Source organism: Podarcis raffonei, chromosome 8 (assembly GCF_027172205.1).
Source record: "Podarcis raffonei isolate rPodRaf1 chromosome 8, rPodRaf1.pri, whole genome shotgun sequence".
NCBI classification, from domain to species: Eukaryota; Metazoa; Chordata; class Lepidosauria; order Squamata; family Lacertidae; genus Podarcis; species Podarcis raffonei.
The window spans coordinates 89117623-89140010 of NC_070609.1; the positions used below are offsets into that span (position 1 = coordinate 89117623).

Below are 22388 nucleotides of genomic sequence, written 5' to 3' on the forward strand. Positions count from 1 at the left end.
TCCAAACTTTCTCTTGTGTTGCTGCAATCTAAAGATATTTGGGACTGATGACCAAGTGAGATGTGACATTGGGAGCCTTGAGTGGTTTGTGAAACACTCAGATGAAACAACACACAATACAAATGGCACAGTTATTTAAAATCTATATTATTCATTGTACCCAGCATATTCACAGTGAAAATTCTCCAACATCTCAACAGTGACATAAAGGAAAACCAAGGGACATTTATGTATCCATTTCCCCCTAAAGGTCTGGGTAAAAACATGTGACTTGACACCGGAAGATTGTCTTTTTTTTATTTTTTATAAATATTTATTAAGGTTTTCCATTTTATACAAACAACAAAGAAAAAAAGAGATAAAAAAAGCACAAAGAAAAAAGACAATATTAAAAACACATAGTTTTCAAAACCTAGTTTCCAAACACTGGAAGATTGTCAGTGAAGGAGATAAACAATACCTCCAGAGGATGAGAGCTCCACAATTGGAATGCCACCACATTGCCACACAATGGACAATGCCTATTTACAGAACCACAAGAACCGTTTCCTCCATAGATCTCAAGGCTTTGAACTCTCCAGGGAGAGGATGGGCCAAGATGGAAAGAACAAGCACAAATCCTTCCATTTTAATACACAGAATGTATTATAATTCCATTTTAATACACAGAATGTATTATAAATATATGAAGAGCAGTGGAGGACCTTGTATCAGTGCTCTCCTGTCAGGGACTGGCAGGAGTGTGCACCAGGGGAATGGGGGTGGGAGAGGGTGCCAGTGATTTGTGGAGGAAAGAGCTGGAGGCAGGGGATGCTTCAGAGCTGGAGGCTGAGCATGGGATAGGTTGGAGGAAGAGGCAGGTCAGGCAAGAGGCACGCCAGGTGCTTCCCCAACCTCTCCTGCACCACTTTCTCCCAGAATCAGGAGGGGACTGAAAAGGGATGAGCAGAGGAAGTTTTCACATAGGTGCAGTCTCTGGCTGCATGTGCGCAGCCCATCTGGGGAAGGTACATAAGCTGGTGGAAGGGTGGTGGTCCCCTGTTGCTGGAAGAAGAGGTGAGGGGGCCAGCCGCTGTGCTTACCTTCCCAGGGGCGTGATCCGTAGCGCATTTCATCTCAGTGGACTTGAGCAGTTCTTCAGGCGCTGAACAAGTGGCCTTGAAACAATTGCTGCTTACTTGTGAGTAAGCGTGTCTTTAGGGCTCTTAGTGTCCGTGCATCCAGCGGCAGGGCAGGGTGCAGCTACACGCCGAGATGCGGTGTCTCCTGGCGGTCTCTTAGCGGCGCAGGTGGAAGCTGGCGGGGAAGGGAAAGCGGACTTCTGGAGGTGGCGAGGTGGGAGGAGCTGGCGGTGGGCACTGCCTTGCCTCCTTGTGACAGGAGGAAGAGGTTGAGCGGCGGCGGCTCTGCCAATCAAACGCTGCTGAGCTAAACCAGGCATGGCGATTGAGTGGCAGAGCCCCCGCCACTCGGCCTCTTCCTCCCTTCGCCATCGCTGGGAGTCTCGGCTTTGCGGCGTGGGGTGCGGGCTGGATTACGACCCAGGTGGGCCTGATCTGGCCCACAGGCCTTAGTTTGCCGACCCCTCGTGTTGACCTAGGAATAGAAGCCTAGATGCTAGATTGGTGTGCATAGGCATCCAGAGCTGTAGAAGCAACTGTGTTATCTTTGACAATCAAGAGTTAACTATCTGCCGTGTGCATTCCTTTGGCTGTGAAGTGCCTAAGACTCCCCCCCCCCACTCCAAAAAAGCAGTTTGGAAGGCACTTTTGAGTGGAGAAAGGACAAGAGGGAGCAGACTTAGCAGCCCCTCCTTTCTACTGTTCTTTTTCTTCCAATTAAGGATGCATTTTCACTACAAAATAAAATAAAATTGGAAGACTGACATGCACTAATGCACCATCTATATACTTTGGCCCTGAACCTATGCCCTTTCCATTACAGATAGTCTCTTCTTGTTATGGGATATATAGGAAACACCATTTTAAAGAGGGGTTTCTCCTTTATGCACAAAGAAAAAGCCAGAGAAATTATGCAAAGTAAGAAATCATGCCATAGAATTTTGCTTTTCTTGCCATAGAATTTGAGCAGCAGGCATGCAGAAACTTAAGAGAGAGAGAGAGTGTGTACACATGCAAGCTCCATACCATCCTGCCCTGGGACAAGGAGGAAACCAAGATTAGATTAGGCTCCTGTCCTGCAAACGTGCAGGCAGGCCTTGCGGGAAGAGCACTGACTCATGGCCAGCATCATGAAACTTCCAGTATTCTCTGGGTTTCACTGGAGCACATCTGTTGCCCAAGAGAAGATGCCCAGCATGTGAACTGGCATAGCAGTGACTGCACTCTTTGGGGCCTGGGGCTCTGGCCAGTTCCTTGTGCTGCTTTGAGTTTCCCAGACTTTTTTTGGAAAGCATACAGAGCAGATTAACCACAGGTGTCTGAAAACGTTCTCCCTGTGCTATGGTAACAAGCAAAGGGGACACGAAGCCTTTTGCTTTTAGTGATTATACTCTGTTTGCAGTTACTTTTCCTCAGGTATCTTCAGAACATTGTCCTCCTTCCATTTGCACAGTTCTGAGGTTGCATTCTTGCTGGACAGTTCGTGAACTTGCACGTCTTCTGTGGTGAGAGCATGGCGGGGCCAGCGAAGCAAATTGAACAGTTCAAGAAGTGTGTCCATCTTAGAAACAGGATTGCTGCTCATGGCCTTCATTCCACCTTCCATGAACAATGTGAAGAACCATGGGCAAAGAAAGCTAACACAAAGGAGTTCAGTGGAACACACCGCAGGGCTCAGGCTGGGAAAGTCATGGCACTGATAAATTCTTATCAGCGTCATATTTGATTAGTGTTGGATACAAATTGTCCAGCAGGAACCTTCAGGGTACCTGAGGCAGATCCCAAAATGGTGCCCTCTTCCCTGCCTCTACATGAGGAATAAAGGGGGGGGAGGGGAGAGAAAGATTGATCTGGGATCTGCTGCCCCTGTGGGATCCTGCCACTAAGGCAGATGCCTCACTTTTCTGTGGCAGGAGGAGGAGGAGGAGCAGCCAGCCACTGGAGCTGTGCCATGCTTGCCTCCATGCTTCGCCCCTGCACTTTTTGGTCATTGAGGGGCCCCAGCCCCTATTCCAATAATATTCGGAGTGGTGGCCAAAAGGGCTCAGCCCCCCGGAGCTGGCGCCCCTGTGTGTAGCTAGTTCTTCTTACATAGCTTCTGTTTCTGGGAAAGATCCTGTTGGGTTCCCCCCGCCCCAATGGTTAAACCCACAGCCCTTGGTTTGCCTCCCATCTGCAGTCCTCATAGTGGCTTATTTTTCATTTGCCTCTTGAGTCTCTTGCTTGCTGCTTGTCTGAGTGTAATATCAAAACCGGCTGGTGCAGTCCCAGCCCACTATAATGTTTAATTTCCCTTTGTTTTCTTTTGGGGAGTTGGCAGGTATGCACTTTGGCTCTTTAAAGACTCAGAACCTGCTGAGGCAGCTCCAAAGTCTCTCCCTCTCCCTCCCTCCCTCCCTCCCTCTCTGTGATTCAGTATTTGCATGTGCCCTTAAAAAAGTAAAATAAATAAGTAAGTGAGCTATTAACAGACTTAGTTCAGCCTCAGAGCTGTGGTTCCAAGGTTGCTCCTGATTAGAGCCATGTGGTGAAGGAGGGGATTGTTTCAAGGCCACATAGCCAAGCCCTTTCGCTCACTACCATAGCCAAGTCCTTCCAGAGTTCTCAAGACGGGTTTGTGTGCAAATGTAGGAAACAGCTCTTAAAATACCTTTTAGCAACACCGACAATTCAGAAGACGACCAGAAATATTTATTCAGAGGATTGTAGAAGATTTTTTTGGGGGGGGGGATGGAGCTCCAGAATTGGAGCATGTACACACACATCTCATTTTTGTCTTTCTTAGGCAGGTTTTGCCTGTTTGTGTTCTTTCAAACCAATTGTGAAATGGGAGCGGGCCTCCTGCTTGGCTTTTAAATCAGGGCAGGGATAATCAGTAAATAAGTGAATGCTATTACATGATAAATACAGCACATGGAACAATGCTTTTAGCTTGGTTGTGTATGTATGTGTTTGTGGTTCTCCTTGGTATGTGAACTAGGGTGTCAGAAGAACGTCTCTAATTTTATCTGTCAAAAGCTGAAGGATTGGCCTCTGAATAATTGGGTTTGTGCACCTCATTCATTCATTAATTGACTGGGGGTTTGAAATGGTTAAGATACTTCACATAGAATCATATAGTTGGAAGGGACCTCAAGGGTCCTCTAGTCTAACCCCTGCAATGCAGGAATCTCAACTAAAGCACCCAACCTCTGCTCAAAATCCTCCAAGGAGAGTCCACCACCTTCTCCATTCCACGGTCGAACAGCTCTTACTGTCATAAAGTTCTTCCTGATGTTTAGCTGGAATCTCCTTTCTAGTAATGAGCTTAAACTTCATATAGTTGTTGTCTATTAGAACCATATGGATATGTGACATTTATTCTGGCCCTTCAAGATGGGGGATTCAGAATGTGCTCCGAAATGGTTAAAGAGATATTCCCAGTCTGAGCCCTACATTGTATGAGACAGCAGCACTTTTTGCACCTTACAGTTAATAATAGAGGCATGATACTTTCCTCCTAACGGAGCATGAACATAGCGTAGAACAAGATTTGAGAGAGGGGCATTTGCAGTAGCAGCCTGTACTGTACACGTGTGCTCAAAAGCTTCACTTACTAGAGTGTTATAGGATAGGTAGCCTTTGATGCGTAACAACTTGACGCTTTGATGCAACGAAAACTTCGATTGGCTTCTAATTGGCTGCAATGGGAAAACGTGTCACTCCCATAGCGTGATGACTAACACTTCCCCCTTGCTGTCCTTAAACTTGGCGCTTCTCACCAGCAGTGAGGAACTGAGCCTGGAGTCGTGTGACCCAGGACCGCATGCCCCATGAAACGGGGTTGGAGATGCGACCATGTGATGTAGAGGAGGAGCAATGTCTCTGCAGTACTGGGGACTTCTGGATCGCGTCAGAGGGATCATTTACGAAAGAGAGACTGGGAATGGGAGGCAGGTTCTCCGCTGCGCTTACCTTGGAAGGGATTTCGTTAGGATGAGACGATGCTCTGACGTCAGACTTGTAGTACTTGGGTGGGGGCGGGAGGGAGCTGCAATTGGCCACAGCCATGTTTCCGCGCTTCTGTTGCAGCGAGCGCAACTGGTTCCTTTTAACAGAACGGTCAGGAGGGTCATCTGAGGTAGTTTTGTAGATGTCTGCAGTAGGAAAACACAGCACTTGCAAGACGCAGTGCTTTGAAGAGTGGGCGACTTCTTGTGCATACGTCAGTTTGTGGAATTAGATTTTATTCTTTAAAAAAATACATATTTTCAAAAGACCTTTTGGAAAGGTGAAGGCCTTCCTCCTCCAAGCCTGCTGGGGTGTGGCTTCCACCACCCCTTCCAGGGGGGGAAAGTCTCTTCCTGTCTCCTGCAGCAATCCAGTCCTCTCTGACTCTATGCAGCACTGCAGCCATCCTGGGGATGTACGTGCAATGTGCAGGAGGGATAATGGCCCCCACAGCTGTTCGGAGAGGGGAGGGGGAGGTCTGTGTAGGCTGAATAACTAGATCACTGTTACCTCCTCTGCAATCGGTCTTCAGTTGTGGCATATCTCATTTTCCTCGGGATTCCTCCATGCTTTGCTTTTCTTCTCCTTCGCCGTATTTGGTTCTCTCTTGGCGAATTCTGGAAATGTAAGTGCTTCCTTGTGCTCTTTTCCCCTCTTCTCCCCCTCTCCTCTCTTGCCTGCAGTTTTCCAAGATGTCTGTCTGTCTCCTTCTTTGTGTTCGCTGGAGAAGCGATTGACTGGTTTGTTCTTTGCACAGAGCACTTAGCCAAAGGCAGCTTTTTCTGCACACAGGATGGTCTGCCCTCCTGTAAGCAGAGTTCACAAATCTGGTGTGTAAGGCAGCAAACACACATATCATTTTTAACAAACAGGATTTGCAGCACTGTGGCTAAACCGGAGGAGAAAATTGGGGCACCATTAGGGGAGGCTGAGTGCGCTTTGGAAGCCCTGTGAAACGCGAACCTTTTGATGCCTCTGTCAACATTTTGCTTGCTGTTCTGAATCATGGCAGTGCCGCTGTGCAGAAGGGGTTGAGGCACGAAGATCTGCAGACAGAGCCCAGAGAGTGAATTGTGCCGAGTATGTAGGGCGGCAGATGCAGCTCGTGGTGTGGAGGTTACTCTGTCATTTTGGTTTATTGCTTTTTTTGCACCTTGCAGCTTTGCAGTGGAGTTTTCCCATAATTGCATCAAACCACAAATGGCTGCTAACTTTTTGAAGTTGGATTTGAAACCTTTGCCAAAATCCTTGAGGTCATTTTCCCTTTAATGTTGGGAGTTCTTTACATTTTTCGTTTTAAATTCTAAAAGAATGTAAGTGTTGGGGGTGGGGTGGGAAATATGTGACCCCCCTCCCCGCTTTCATTTTCTTCTTGTATTGCTATTCCCTCCCCCCAAGCCACGGTGAGGTGTGGTGGGGAAAATGTTTTGTTATAAAGCATTAGGATGACTTTGTCTTTGGGGTGCTGCTTCCTCCAGGAACATTTAAGCAAGGGAGTGCATGCCACATAAATGATCCTTGCTCTGGGACCAGCATGTCCTCCAGGGGATCTTTGTTTGCAGAGGAGGAGAGGAAACCAAAGGGTTTGTTCGGATCATGGAGTTTTTGCAAGGGAGCTGGGTGGGAGGGGGATGAATGCACAAAAGGCTCTGGCAGACCCTGCTGCTACTGCTGTGCTGGGAAAGAACAAAGGAATGGATAGGAAAACACAGGAATGGGTTAACAAAAATGGGCAAATTTAATCTGGAAAAAAAAAATACTTGTAAAAATCAGCAGCGTTCCATAAAAGCTGGTGTATTTATCTAGCATTTCAGAAGTTGGCCAGCCTAAGTTAGATTGTTGTGATTTCAGGATAAGGTAAACTTACCCCGGCTTGTTGCCAAGACTGGACTCAAATTTGCTTCTTCTTTTTTTAACACGGGCTGCAAGCATAATTGGGGATGCATTTTATTTCTGCTCCTCCTGCTTCTTGAGGGAGGAATTTGCTTTGCAACCTGGTGTTTGTCCACATGCAGTTGCACCTGAATGTTGGAAGATTCAGGACAGCTGAAAAAAACAAACTTCTTCATGCAGCACAGAGTTAAACTGTAGAATTGACTCCCATAGGAGGCAGTGATGGCCGCCAATCTAGATGGCTTTAAAAGAGGATTAGACAAATTCATGGAGGAGGAGAGGGCTATTGATAGCTACTAGCCATTATGGTTACACTCTGCCTCCACCGTCAGAGGCGTATGCTTTTAAATACCAGTTGCTGGAAACCGTAGGAGGGGAGGGGGCTCTTGCCTTTGGGCCCTGCTTTGGGGGTTTCCCACAGGCCTCTGGTTGGCCACTGTGAGAATAGGATGCTGGACCAGATGGGCCATTGGTCTGATCCAACAGTCTCTTCATGTGTTCTTTAATCAGGTACACTGCCACTGAACAATGTCTCTTCCCCTGAACACTTTTGAGGTGTAGACACACTTGCTCCCACTCCCAACACGTCATATAAGCACTGGGCAATGGGCTTTGTGGGGTGGTAAATGCTTCCCTCCGTGAGAGAGTCTTCCTGGACCCACTTACAGAAGCGGTTATTAAACTGCTTCTTAAAAAAACCATCTTTGGGCCTGGCCATTATGGCCAATTATCACCCAGTCTCAAATCTTCCATTCTTGGGCAAGGTGGGTGGTCACTTGAACAACTCCAGGCACATCTGGAGGATGCAGACCATTTGGATCCCTTCCATTCAGGGTTCAGGCCTCATCATGGGACTGAAACTGCCTCGGTTGCACTGGTGGATGATCTCCAGCGGGCTAGGGACAGAGGTAAAAGCTGTTTCTTAGTTCTGCTGGATCTCTCATCAGCGGCTTTTGATACCATTGACCATGGTATCCTTCTGGATTGTCTAGGGGGGTTGGGAGCTGGGGGTGCTGTTATGCCGTGGTTCTGCTCCTTCCTCCTGGGCCATGTCCAGAAAGTGGTGTTGGGAGCCCTGGGCACTCATTTGTGGGGTGCCTTAGGGCTCTGTCCACTCCCCCATGCTTTTAAACATCTATATGAAGCTGCTGGGAGAAATCATCAGGGGATTTGGGCTAGGTGTTCACCTATATGTGGATGATACCCAGCTCTACCTCTCCTTTAAATTGGAACCAGTGCAGGCGGTGAATGTCCTGTGTGAGTGTCTGGAGGTGGTTGGAGGATGGGTGGTGGCTAATGAATTGAGAATGAATCCCGACAAGACATAAATATTATTTTGGGGGACAGAGGGTGGGTGGGTGTGGAGGACTCCCTGGTCCTGAATGGGGTAACTGTGCTCCTGAAGGACCAGGTGCACAGCCCGGGAGTCATTTTGGACTCACAGCTGTCCATGGAGGTACAGGTTTATTCTCTGTCCAGGGCAGCTGTCTACTAGCTCCATCTGGTATGCAGGCTGAGACCCTACCTGCCTGCACACTGTCTCGCCAGAGTGGTGCATGCTCTAATTATCTCCCACTTGGGCTACTGCAGTTCACTCTACATGGGACTGCCTTTGAAAGTGACTCAGAAACTACAACTGATCCAGAATGTGGTAGCTAGACTGGTGACTGGGAGCAGCTGCCGAGACCATATATCACCGGTCCTGAAAGACCTACATTGACTCCCAGTATGTTTCCGTGCACAGTTCAAAGTGTTGGTGCTCACCTTTGAAGCCCTAAAACCCCAGTATACGTGAAGGAGTGTCTCCACCCCCATTGTTCAGCCCAGACTCTGAGGTCCAGCTCTGAGGGCCTACTGGCAGTTCCCTCACTTGGATTATGTGAAGCTACAGGGAGCCAGGCAGAGGGCCTTCTTGGTAGTGGTGCCCACCCTGTGGTATGCCCTCGCATCAGATGTCAAAGAGATGAGTAATTATATAACCTTCAAAAGACATCTGAAGGCAGCCCTACAGTGGCCAGTTGCTCTCTCTTGCCAGTTGCTCTCTCTTGCCAGTTGCTCTCTCTTGCCAGTTGCTCTCTCTTCCTCCCTGTGTGTGGTGGTGAGGATTGTGCTGAGAAAGAGAGATGGTGGCTGTTGTTGTCTGGGCCAGAGGGAGAAAGTGAGTAGCCAGTGAGCAGCAGCCATAGTGAATGGTGTGCCCCTTGCTGGGTTTGGGCCCTGGCGGGTGCTGCCTAATGATACCCGTTGCTGGCAGGTTTGTGCCTGGAATAGTTCACCTACATGAACACCCCCATGACTTTTCTCGGAAGTCTTTGACGCATAATAATCATCATATTTGGCACAGTTATTTGTCTCTACAACCCACTGAAACCTTTAAAAAGTCCATGTAGCTGTAACCAATAGGCATGCTGTCCCTTCCTTGATCTCCTATCGCTTCCTTTGTCAAGTTGTAAATATACGTTCTGCAAGGTTAGGACCTTTTTCTTTGCACAGTAACTTGGATGGTGTGGTATAAATAAAGTTGATCCCAAATAGCATTTTGGGTTCACAGGGTGGGAGAGAGGTTGGATTTGTACCTCATAAGAACATAGGAAGAGCCTGCTGGATGAAGCCCGTGGCCCATCTAGTCCAGCATCCTGTTCTCACAGTGGCCCACCAGATGCCTGTGAGAAACCCACGAGCAGGATTTGAGCACAAGAGCACTCTTCCCTCATATGGTTTCCAGCAACCGGAATTCAGAAGCACTGCTGCCTCCAGCTGTGGAGGTAGAGCATCGCCAACATTACTAATAGCTATTAATAACCCTCCATCAATTTGTCCAGTGCTCTTTAAAAGCCATCTAAATCATTGACCATCACTGCCTCCTGTGGGAGTGAGTTCCATAGTTTAACCATGTGCTTACTACTCCCCAAACCACGTAGCCTCATTTCTCTCTTGTCCCCTGGATAATCTTCTCTCAGCGCTCCTCCCTTCATGCCCCAAAGGCCAACTCACAGCCCACGTTTTAAATCTGGCACCTACATGAATTGCTTCACCAACCCAGTGAATAAGCTGCATGGAAAGAATTAGAAGTCTCTCTTGCCTATTTCAGAGTGTTGTAAGAGCCAGGCATTGATTGCACTCAGCTAGGATTTCTCCAGATTAATGATACTAGAACAATATGGTGGCTGAGGCAGCACAGTCAGGCAAACAAGCAAACTAACAATACTAGGTAGTTATATATTTTATTCTATTAATAAGTTTCTATACTACCCTTCACCCAAACTGGTCACAGAGTGGTTTACAAAAACAAACATAATAAATGGAAACATTAAAACATTCTCATAAATTATAGAAGTAGCATAGTTAGAAACACCATAAAAATTGCTTGACCCCATCAGCCACTAAAAGCCTGGTGAAAAAATATGGGGTTTTGATCTGGTGTCTGAAAGAATACAAAGCTACACACTTCTGTGGCGAGGTCACTCCACCACCAAAAAGGATGTTCCAGAGATGCCTACACCACAGACCTTTTTTTATGTAGGAAACACCAGGAGAGTCTCTCCCACTGATCTCAAAACATGGCTTGTGTGACAGGGGAGAAGATTTTCTCTCAGATGTTTCTTCCCCAGGCTTAATCCGGGCTTTAAATGGCAACATAAGCACCTTGAATTGGGCCTGCTTGGCTTGGGAACTGAAGGAATCAAGCAAAACTAGGAATGGCAGGGAAAAAAGTTGTGGGCTGGACAGTTTGTAGCTGGTTGACTGGCCGAGTCCAGAGTGCTCACTAATGGTTCCTTGTCATCCTGGAAAGAAGCGACAAGTGGGGTGACGCAAAGTTCTGCCCTGAGCCCATTGTATTTCAACGTCTTTATGAACAGCTTGGGTTGTATTGTGAGGATGATCATCATATTTGCAATTGACACCAAACTAGGATGAGTAGCTAATGCTGCAGAAGACAGAATCAAGATTCAAGATGACTTTAACAGACTGGAGAACTGGGCCAAAATTAACAAAATGAATTTCAGTAGGGGCAAATGTAGGGTTCTACACTTAGACAGGAAGAACCAGCTGCACAGATATAAGATGGGGGACACCTGGCTTGCCAATAGTTCATGTGAAAAGGATCTAGAGGTCTCAATAGACCACACGCTTAACTTGAGTCAACAGTGTGATTCAGCAGCAGAAGAAAATCTAGCACTATTCTAGGCTGCATCAACAGAAGTCTAATGTCCAGATCAAGGGAAGTAATAGTACCACTGTATTCTGCCTTGGTTAGACCACACCTGGAATACTGTGTCCAGTTCTGGGCACCACAGTTTAAGAAGGATATTGACAAACTGGAAGGTGTGCAGAGGATGTCAACCAAGATGATCAAGGGTCTGGAAACCAAGTCTTATGAGGAAGAATGTTATGTTTAGCCTGGAAAAAAGGAGACTGTGAGGAGATATGAGAGCCTTCTTCAAAAATCTCAAGGGCTGTCACATGGAAGATGGAGCAAGCTTGTTTTATCCAATGGCATCAAGCTACAAGCAAGGAGATTCTGATTAAATATTAGGAAGGACTTTCTGCCAGAGCTGTTCAACAGTGGAACAGACTCCCTCAGGAGGTTGTGGACTCTCCTTCCTTGGAGGTTTTTAAGCAGAGGTTGGGTGGCCATCTGTCATGGATGCTTTCGCTGAAATTCCTGCATTCCAGGGAGTGGGACTAGATGACCATTTATATCCTTTCCAATTCTATAATTCTATGATTCTTTGAATCATGAATACAGAGGCAAACCTTTCCTACATCTACACAGGCTCATTTCAGACATATATCAGGGAACTTAGCTTGATTCACTGTGATAAAGGAACTGATAAACTATGGCTTGTGTTGGGCTGGTAAACCAGAATCAGAAACCAGTGTGATTTGGTGTGGTGTCTGAATTGGAAAAGCAGTCATGGGACTGCTAAACAGAAGAGAGCAGATAATATATTCTATAGTAGATTATACATAATATATCATGTTCAAGGCACTGAACATACATTATCATGTTATGAAAACAGTGGTGTGAGGTAGAGATCTGTATTACTAGTCCTAGATGGCAGATGGTCAGGGCTCCACAATATTTGACTGTGGTAGCCAAGCCACAAACTGCAGCTATCAGGATGCTGCTTTTCCACTGTTCCCCGTCTTTGTATCTCTGCTCAGTGTCAGCCACTATGCTACCTCACTTCAACCTTTTTGAGTCCATGGCTCCCTTGACGTACATTCTTTCTATGGCACTCCTGTGGGGCTCAGGAGGCCAGTTAGGTCACCTCTTGCCTGCAGAGCTGGCAGCCTCTCCCCCCTTTTCGAACACCCTCCCTTGTGGAGTGTTCCCTCAGCCTCCTCTCCTTGGGAGTCCTCCAGGCAGCCACTGCTGCCACCCTGGTCTCTGAGCTGCCCCCCTTGCCCCAAAGAGAGGTGCCTCTTCACACTGCCCCTCAGAGGCCTGGGAAGCACCCCCTGGCCAGCCCCAGAGGCACCATTTGCCTGGGGCGCTTGTAGCCAGGGCTGCTGCAACAAACAGCTGTGCAAGCCTTTGGGAGGCAGAGATAAGGGAGAGCATCAGAGGAGGGAGGGAAGAAAAGGGGGACAGAGGCCAGTGTTGCCCGCAGCACCCCAGACTATCTTTCAAGACACCCCACGGTGCCACAGCACACTGGTTGAAAACCCCTGCCTTACAGCATTCTTCACCAACCTGGGGTCCTGAAGATCTTTTGGACTACAACTTCCATCAATCCCAGCATCATATGGCCTTGGTGGCTGGGGCTGATGGGAGCTGTAGTCCAAATTGTTGAAGGCTGCCTCACAACCTTAATTTTTGAACTGGGAATTAATCTACTAAGAGGAGTGAAACAAAGGGAGCATTTCTCTCCCAAAAAGTTTGTTCATTTGAGCTGCTGAAGTTAACTGATGCCTTCTCTTATTTTCCTGGTTACACACACAAAATACCATTCCTCTTTTGTTGCCCTTTGTTGACTACTTTAGTTTCATGAATACCCTCTGGTGAGAGATTTTGTCAAAGACTTTTAGAAAGTCTAAACCTGCCTTATCAACTGAAACAGCCTTAGTTGCAAGGACATTGAAAGCCATGATAAACTTGATTAAATTTGTCAAAGGAAGGGAGAGGAGCCCAGGAATTTTACTCCTGAAATGTTTTAGGTTGGCTTCTTGGAACCTGAAATAGTTTTCCAGCACTTGATAGCTTCTCTACAGCATAATCTTAACTTGGAAAATATTCAGTGGTTTTGCTTGTAGTTGTTTCATTTTCTTTTTTTGGGAAAAATTATGCCTGTGCTTTGAAGTGATGGCTTTGAAGAGGGGTGCGCCTCCTCTGGGTCCTCCCAACAAGTTTCTTTCTAATGAAATGGCTTTCAGATGTTTCTTGGCAATGTGTTTAGTGGACATAATAGACTGCTTGTATGACTGGTGTTGGAGTATTATAGTATGAAATTCAAAGGAGGAGCCATGGCCCTTCCTAACCTTCAGGGCACTTGATCAATTCTGAATTTTCCCCACATGGTTTTTGCAGGAGAAACAAAAAGCAACTCATGGATCAGTTCACCTTTTAGGATTCTGAAATGGGCTTTACTTAGGAAACTGCCTTGGTCATCCTGATGATTATTTTCTTCTTGGGTCAGAAACAAAACTGGTGACCAGTACAAGTTCAAGGTCTCTGAATAGTTCAGCTGGTAGAGCATGAGGCTCTTAATGCGTAGGCAAGGGACAGTGAACCTCTTTGGAACCCAGTGAACCCAGCTGAAAGCTGTCTGTACTGCCAGGTGGTGTTTCATCTGGGCACATGTGGAGGAATGCTAAGCTACGAAGGGTCAAAGCCGCTGAAGCTGACTTTCCCATTATTTTCAATTCCACAGCATTAGGCCTCATCAATAGGTTGGGAGCAGGCTCTAAGTGGCTGCAATATAACCTAGCAGGGAAGCAGCCTAGAACATTTCCTAGGTTAGAGACATATGTGGGGTTTGCAGGACAGGCACAGCCAGTGTTGTGGTCAACCAGAAGTAGCCACAACCCCCCTTTCCTGTCTGTGCACAAGCTACCCCAGTAAACACTGGCAGCCCTGCTTGTTTCAGGAATGCTGAGCAGCCTTTGCGAGAGGAGGGTTGAACAGCTGCTGTATCCTTGACCGACTTGGATGGAGCCCAGGCAGCTTCCAGACCTGCCTTATCTGCTCTCCGAGCAGGGCTGCGCTTCACATTGGCAAGAGCTCACACAGAGAGGGTGTGCATGTGTGGGGTGTGTGTGTGCGTGCACACCTGTGAGTGGGTTTATGTGCAGGGTAGCAAAAGACTGGTTTACAAGACAACCACAGGCAGCTTCTCCAAGAAGAGGCTTGTTGGAGCTTGCCCACTCCACTGGCCTGTCAGCGCAGAGCTCAAGTCGCTTAACAGGCTTCTGGCCTACAGTGGCGGCAGCAGCAGCACCACCACAGGAGAGTGAAATAACAGTGGGAAATCTTGCAATCTTTGGAGCGCTTTCCCATACTAAGTTAGAACTCCCAGACGGAGGATTTCTCAGGTCCTGGGCACACAGTTTCAGCACTCTGATATGTAACTCTCTTCTGTGGCTGCCTAGAAGTTACTGGGCCCAAGTTAATGTGTTAATGTTGGCTTAATGCATTGTGTTGGAAACTGCTTTGGAGCTACATTGTGGGGAAAAGTGGCTTATAAACATTATAGCTAAAATAAATAATAGGCAGATTGGTACCCCAGGAAAAAAATCCTAATTTGGGAGGCGAATGGAGGGAGATAGTGATACAAAGATAGTAATAAATAAAATTATCAGTAAAGGAAGTTTCCTATCACTACCCCGCCAGCAGCTCCCATGCCCCATTTCAAATTGTTCAACCCCACAACTCTCCAGAGAAGGCTTAGAATCATAAAATCTTCAAGTTTGAAGGGATCCAAGGGTCATCTAGTCCAACCCCCTGCAATGCAGGAATCTTAGCTAAAGCATCCATGACAGATGGCCATCTAGCCTCTGTTTGAAAACCTCCAAGGAAGGAGAGTCCACCACATCTCGTGGGAGTCTGTTCCACTGCTGAACGGCTCTTACTGTCAGAAGGTTTTTCCGAATATTTAGTCGGAATCACCTTTCTTGCAACTTGAAGCCATTGGTTTGAGTCCTCCCCTCCAGAGCAGGAGAAAACAAGCATGCTCTCTCCTCCATGTGACAGCCCTTAAGATATTTGAAGACGGCCATCATATCTCCTCTCAGTCTCCTCTTTTCCAGGCTAAACATACCCAGCTCCTTCAAGTGCTCCTCATAAGGCTTAGTTTCCAGACCCTTGATTATCTTGGTTGCCCTCCTCTGCACACCTTCCAGCTTGTCAACATCTTATTAAATTGTGGTGCCCAGGATTGGACACAGTATTCCAGGTGTGGTCTGATGAAGGCAGAATAGAGTGGTACTTTTACTTCCCGTGATCTGGACACTAGACTTCTGGTGATGCAGCCTAGAATAGCATTAGCTTCTTTTGCTGCTGCATCACACTGTTGACTCGTGTTAAGCTTGTGATCCACCAGGGTACCACTGTATTATTATTTTTAACCTCTCTTGCAAGCCTGAGCTCATTCTGAGCTTTAGCCAGCCTGACTTCCCCCCCTGCAACTGTTGGCTACTCGTATATACTCATCCCTTGTGATTTCCCCTTTCTTCCATTTCTTATACATGCCCTTCTTAACTCCCAGCTCATCTGTAAGCTCCTTATGCAGCCACACCAGTTTCCTTAGATGTCTCCCACTTTCCTTTCTTGTTGGTATCGTCTGCATTTGGGCCTTCACTATTTCTCCTTTTAGAAACTCCCATCTTTCTTGGACTTCCTTCTCATTGAGTGTTTCTGACCATGGGATCACACCCAGTAGCTCCTTTAGCTTTTTGAAATTTGCCTTCTTAAAGTACAGAGTGCATGTCTGACTACACTCAGTTTCCCTGAAACCCAGGAGAACATGATATCTCCTCCTAAGTTTCTGAGCACTTCCACTTCATCAATTAGTTCCTCCCTACTGGTGGGGAACTGTTAGGGGAGTGGGTTGTGCTGTGGTTTAAACCACTGAGCCTCTTGGGCTTGCTGAACGGAAGGTTGATGGTTCGAACCTGCACGATGGGGTGAGCTCTTATTGCTCTGTCCTAGCTTCTGCCAACCTAGCAGCTCAAAAACACACCAGTGCAAGCAGATAAATAGGTACCGCCACAGCAAGAAGGTAAATGGCATTTCCGTACACTCAGTATGGCTTGGTGGTCTATAGCAGACACACACAGTAAGGTCACTGTTGTTTCTCTCTTCTACAATTTTTACCCATATACTTTCAATCTGCTTTTCATGCTCCAGGTCATGGATTTCTTCAGAAGTGTACACATCCTTTATGTACAATGCTACTCCTCCTCCCTTCCTGTTTGGTCTATTCCTTTTGAACAGGCCTTAGGGATTGTAGGTGGCTGTAATGGAGAGAAGACAGTAAACGTTTCTTCCATAGACTTGCTTAAGTTAACGTATGTTAGAACCTAAGAGCATATGCTGCATCAGGACAGTGGAACATCTAGACTAGCACCCTATTCTCACAGTGGCCAGCCTGTGGGAAACCCATAAGCAGGATTCAAGCACATGAGCATTGCTTCTTCCAACTGTAGAGGCAGAGCATAGCTATCATGGTTGTAGCCAATGATAGCCCTTTCCTCCATGAATTTGTCTAATCCTCTTTTAAAGCCATCTTGCTTGGTGGCCATCACTGCCTCCTGTGTCAGAGAGTTCCATAGTTTAACTCTGTGCTGTGTGAAGGAGGACATTCTTCTGTCTGCCCTGAAGCCTCCAACTTTCAGCTTCTCTGGATGTCCACAAGTACTAGTGTTATGAGAGAGGGAAGAAAACTTTTCTCTATCACTTTCTCCATGCCATGAATAATTTTATAAACTTCTGTCATGTCACATCTTACTTTCTCCAAATTAAAAAGTCCCAAATGCTGCAAACTTTCATTGTAGGGGAGTCTTTGTATTGCAATGGTTTTTAACCAGAGTAGCAGTGATGCTTAGGCCCATTTTGAATGGCTGTGAGGGTTCAAGGTAGCAGCCTTGAAGGCTTGTGTTAACTTGAATTAAAGGATATATTGACTAAGTATCTCTGCTTAAGAGATACAGTTAACACTATCAAAATGTTTCCCTAAAATGAGATACTCTAAAATGAGATATTCTATTAGGCAACACTACTAAAATGACAGGCCTTTCTCTTGTGTGTTCATATGGATGGTGCTACTTGCATAAAGCAATAGCGTATAAGGAAATGAATGTCAATTGAAGAATCCACCATATGTACAGCAATGGCCTTTCCTGGAATGGTGAGATGGGGAAGCACCTACCTGGCTGTTTCTGGCTGTTTATTTAGAGCACCACCTTCTTCCTAGTTGAGAGGCTCCGGTTGGAAGAGTGAGAACCCAAGTGGCGCATACAGTAAGCCCACAACTTACAGAGGGGTTACATTTTTGTTGTTCTTGTTGTTTAGTCATTTAGTTGTGTCCGACTCTTCGTGACCCCATGGACCAGAGCACACCAGGCACTCCTGTCTTCCACTGCCTCCCAAAGCTTGGTCAAACTCATGTTAGCTTTGAGAACACTGTCCAACCATCTTGTCCTCTGTCGTCCCCTTCTCCTTGTGCCCATAATCTTTCCCAACATCAAGGTTTGGAGATCACACCTAAAGCCAAAATTGTGTATAGTCAAAACTCATTGAGTTCATGGCGGATGGGATTGCCAAAGCTTTCTGTCTGGGGCAACCCAGTCAGATGGGTGAGGTTCAAATAAAAACATCAACATCACCAAGATGCTGCTAGACTCCGGTTTGTTTGCTCCACTAGAACTCATTATTTCTGATTTTTTTCTCTTGTTTCAGACCGGTTTGGAGTGCAGTTCAGTTGATGGACCCAAAACAGGCCAAATGGAAGAAGGGCCATTTAGCCATGTTGAAGAAAGAAGGTTGAGCGAGGACCGTATGCCTGGTCTGGCCAATGGAGGAGGATCCCAAGCCGCTGGAAGAGGGGCCATGCTGATGGAAACACCTGCATGGCTCAACAGCTCCTGCGCTGAGCAGAAAGCCAACTGGGAGAGGCTGCCATCTGCCCCAAGCCAGGGAGACTCCTCCAGCAATGCCAACTTGGAGGGCGCTCAGAACTTGGTGGATTTCTCGGCAGCAGCAGAAGCAGCCATGTCTTCACACGGGATGGTGCCTCTGCGGTCCCCTTCCTTGCTGAGCATGCAGCTGTATGAGAAATTCAACGCCGAGATGAATCGCAGCAGTGGGGTAGACAATGACCTGGCGGTGCCTCTTTCCAGCACCTGCTCTGGCAACGAGGACCTGACTGCTCTCAAAGCTGCTCTGAATTATGCAAAGCATGGCGTCAAACCACCCAACTGCAACTGCGATGGACCCGAGTGCCCAGACTACCTGGAGTGGCTTGAGAAGAAGATCAGATTGGCCACTGGAGAGGACCAGAGCTGCACCCCACAGCCTCTCAGCCAGGAACACCAACCCCCCCTAGACAATGGTGCTAATCATAAGCTGATGCCTGCTACAGAAGAGAAGGAGGCTTCGTGTTCCCTGGAGGCCCTCCCTCTTACGGAAAATGCACTGAATATTGCGAAGGAGAAGAACATCAGCCTCCAGACAGCCATTGCTATTGAAGCCCTCACACAGTTGTCAGCTGTTCTTCCTGAGCCAGCCCAAGAGACTCCTCCCCCTCCTCAGAGTCCCTTGCAAGCCATGGCATTCATCTCCAAGGAACAGCTGGAGCAGCCTTCCTGTTTCCCCAACTCGGTGCTATCTGAATCCGGTGCTGAGCTGTACCAGAGCCAGGCCTCAAAATCATACATGAGCCACAACCTGCTCCAAGCACCTGCATCATCAGCACCATCTTCCTGGCAGCAGGGAGCAAAGGTTGCTCAGGATATGGCCCCCTATTGCCTTGATCGCAACAACGGACATCTGGAGCCATCAGAGCTGTTCCCCAACTCCTCCACCCCGCAAAAAGTGGAGTTCCCCGAGCAGTGGGGTGATGAAGGCAAGCTGAAGAGCAGCCTATGGGGCCTGCATTCCAACACCCCTCCTTCTCCACTGGTGAGTGATCCCATGGCTGAGCTGGAGCAGCTACTGGGCAGCGCCACGGACTGCATCAAATCCGTGTTCAAGCGACCTGAAGCAATGCCTGGCAAAGCCAAAGCTGCCAAGCCAAAGCAGGAGCCATTCGCCCAGAAGGACGACAGCCCCGGCTACCCCAAGGCAGCCTCCTCCAGCCCACAGCTATCGCAGCTCTTGCAGGAGACGAGCTTCCACAAGAAGACCCAGAAGGCTCTGCAGCACCACCTCCACCATAAGCGCAGCCTTTTCGTGGACCAGAAGACACCTCCGGGAAGCCCCCAGGAGCAGATGCCAAACTGGTGGGCTCCCAGCACCCAGGCCCAGCCACCACCACTACCAAAGCCATCAGAAAAGCCTGTCAAGGAGAGGAAGAAGAAGGTCCAGCCTGATAAAAATACTCCAGCCAAGCCGCTGCGCAAGCAAGTCCAGATCAAGAGGTCCAAGCAGAAGGATGCTCAGCCCCTCTTCCTCCCTGTCAGCCAGATCAGCTTGGAAGGACTCCGCTCGGTTGCCACTCCAGAGCGTCCGAGCAAAGAGATGCCGCCTGAGCAGCTCCTGATCTCCAGCACCCCTCCCAGGCTCTTGCCCCCTCTTCCCATGCCACCCAGCCCTGCAGAGCAGTCTCCATTGCAGAAGTTACTTGAAAACAGAAGCCCGGCTCCCAACACTCAGGAAACATGCTGTCCCAACCAGGAGGAGAGCCATTGCTACTACCCTGAGAACTCTGCATGCAACACGGCTTCCCTTGCCGCTCCTGTGCCTGGCTTTGCCCCTTGCTCATCCTCTGTGGCCTGCAGCAATGGGCACGAGGAAGCCTTCCACAGGACTGCAAACCCAGCAGACCACCCTCTCTTCGCCCACAGTTCCATCGCGATGGATGACAAGCTGGAGGAGCTGATCAAGCAGTTTGAAGCGGAGTTTGGAGAAAATTTCAGCTTTCAGAATTCTGAGCTTCCTGCCCCACTGCTCCTTGGGGATGGGCCACTTTCCGCCCCCCACCCTCCTCCTCCTTCTCCTCTGCCCCCATTGTCTTCTCTGAGCCATTCTCCAGAGCCCACGGTGGGCTTGGATGCAGCTCTCCAGCCTCCGGCGAGCAAGGACTGCCCCCTGCCCCTGACAGGTGCTGCCAATGCGGGTCACAAAACGTTACCCCTCTTGCCAGGGGCTGGGCAGCCTTTTGAAAACCCCTTTGCAGCTCGGTCCCCTAAGCAGATAAAAATCGAATCTTCTGGTGCTATTACCGTGGTGTCCACCACGTGCTTTTACTCTGATGAAAACCAAAACACAGATACCGCTTCCATGGAAGGGACACCAACCAAGGATAAAGTGCCACTCATGCCTACTCTCAGTGGATTTCTGGAATCTCCCTTGAAGTACCTGGACACGCCAACCAAGAGCTTGCTGGACACGCCTGCCAAGCGCGCTCAAGCGGAGTTCCCGACTTGTGACTGCGTGGGTGAGTCATGTGATTTCCCTGCCCCCTTTTGTCTTGCAAAGGAGTAACCCTGATTTCTAAAAAACAAAAACAAGTGTTGCCTGAGGGTGGGTGTTTGTGTCTGTGCACGCGTGTGCACATGTGTGGAGTTGCATGACATTTGCACTCTCCACATCAGGATTTTGAGCTCTTGCAAATAATGCTGAGGCTTTCTGTGTTAACTCTGGCACAAGTTTGAAACAAAAATGAATCTGCAGCACAGGTGCGAACCAGCCTGTATTGCCAGTCCCTTCTAAAAGATTACTTTTCACAAAACAACTAGCTGAGTCATTTTTACTGACTTCTCTTCTGGGGTAAAGTAAAGGTAAAGGTACCCCTGCCCGTACGGGCCAGTCTTGACTGACTCTAGGGTTGTGTGCTCATCTCACTCTAGAGGCCGGGAGCCAGTGCTGTCCGCAGACACTTCCGGGTCACGTGGCCAGCGTGACGAAGCTGCTCTGGCGAACCGGCACTGGAGCAGCACACAGAAACGCCGTTTACCTTCCCGCTATAAAGCGGTACCTATTTCTCTGATTGCACTTAAGAGTGCTTTCGAACTGCTAGGTGGGCAGGAGCTGGGACCGAACGACAGGAGCTCACCCTGCCGCGGGGATTCGAACTGCCGACCATGCGATCGGCAAGTCCTAGGCACTGAGGTTTTACCCACAGCGCCACCCACGTCCCCTCTTCTGGGGTAATGGGGCCTAAACTATGTGTATCTAAGTCAGTGACCATCACCACACTTTGTAGCAGTGAGTTCCCTCAGTTAACTGTGCATAAAGTGAATAAGTGTTTCCTTTTTATCTTCTTTAGGAGCATGGGACTTGTTGCATTTAAGGAGTGCAGGGGCACCCTTGCCATCATTGAGGAAGCTTTAAAAAAGTTGTTTGCACACAATAAGGAACTATAAGGCCATGTTGCCTGCACAGCATCTGATTGTAGGTGTGGGTTTAGCTGTATGGGAAAAGAGCCTTCAGTTGAGTACAGGGGAAGGGAAGGGCCCCATAGGGTTTTGAGCTGGCAGCTCTGCCCTTTCCCACATTTTCCATTGATGACCCCTGCAGCAGAGGTGCCAACTTGGGCCCCGGATTGTGGGTGCCCAGCGGCTCATGCACGACATGATGTCATTGCGTCACTTGCGTCACCATGTGACGCCCCCTGCCTTGCCTCCGCTGGCTCTCCGGCGTAACGGCAGTGACTGGGACAGGAACTCTGTTGGCCCCATGGAGATGGTGCCTATGTCATGACATGTGATGTCACACGCACAATGTTTTGGGTTGCCTTTGGGTTGCCTGGCTGGGCATCCGGGCCCCCCAAAGATGGCACCTATGCCCTGCAGTGTGGTGGTTGTGAGCTGAATGCACCACATGGAAAAGTCAGCTCTTTGTGCTGTGCACATCAGCTTTCTCCATATGGGGGAGAAATAATGCAGTAAGAGAGAAGGCAGCCAAGAGGAGTTACTAAGGACTTATGCCATCAGCTGCTGGTGATAAAACCAGACGGCGCTGCATGTCCATTATTGGTCGTTTGTCTGGATGGCTGCTGTCCAGCTGAGATTTGTTTTCTCTTTTTCTTGGCACTGGGCCACAAAGATGTGCTTGGAATAAAAATTAGGGTTGGGTGAGAAAAGGGCGGCGGTGGGGGAAGCAGGAGTTCCTTTGTCCCTCAGAAACCTTCAAGTCAGCGACTTCCAACTTTGAAAGTGCTTTAACCCCTGTGGAAAGGAGCCTGTGCCAACATGGCACACTCCCAGGGGGGCATATGG

The 22388-nt window shown here is 48.2% G+C and overlaps 1 protein-coding gene across 1 annotated transcript in view; it reads left to right on the forward strand.

The window, feature by feature from the left end:
• Positions 1-22388, forward strand: part of TET3 (tet methylcytosine dioxygenase 3) — a 110094-nt gene that overhangs the window by 59840 nt on the left and 27866 nt on the right. The window contains exon 3 of the mRNA XM_053401462.1: positions 17908-20605. Coding sequence (XP_053257437.1) covers positions 17908-20605 — 2698 coding nt within the window. The remainder of the gene's footprint in view (positions 1-17907; positions 20606-22388) is intronic.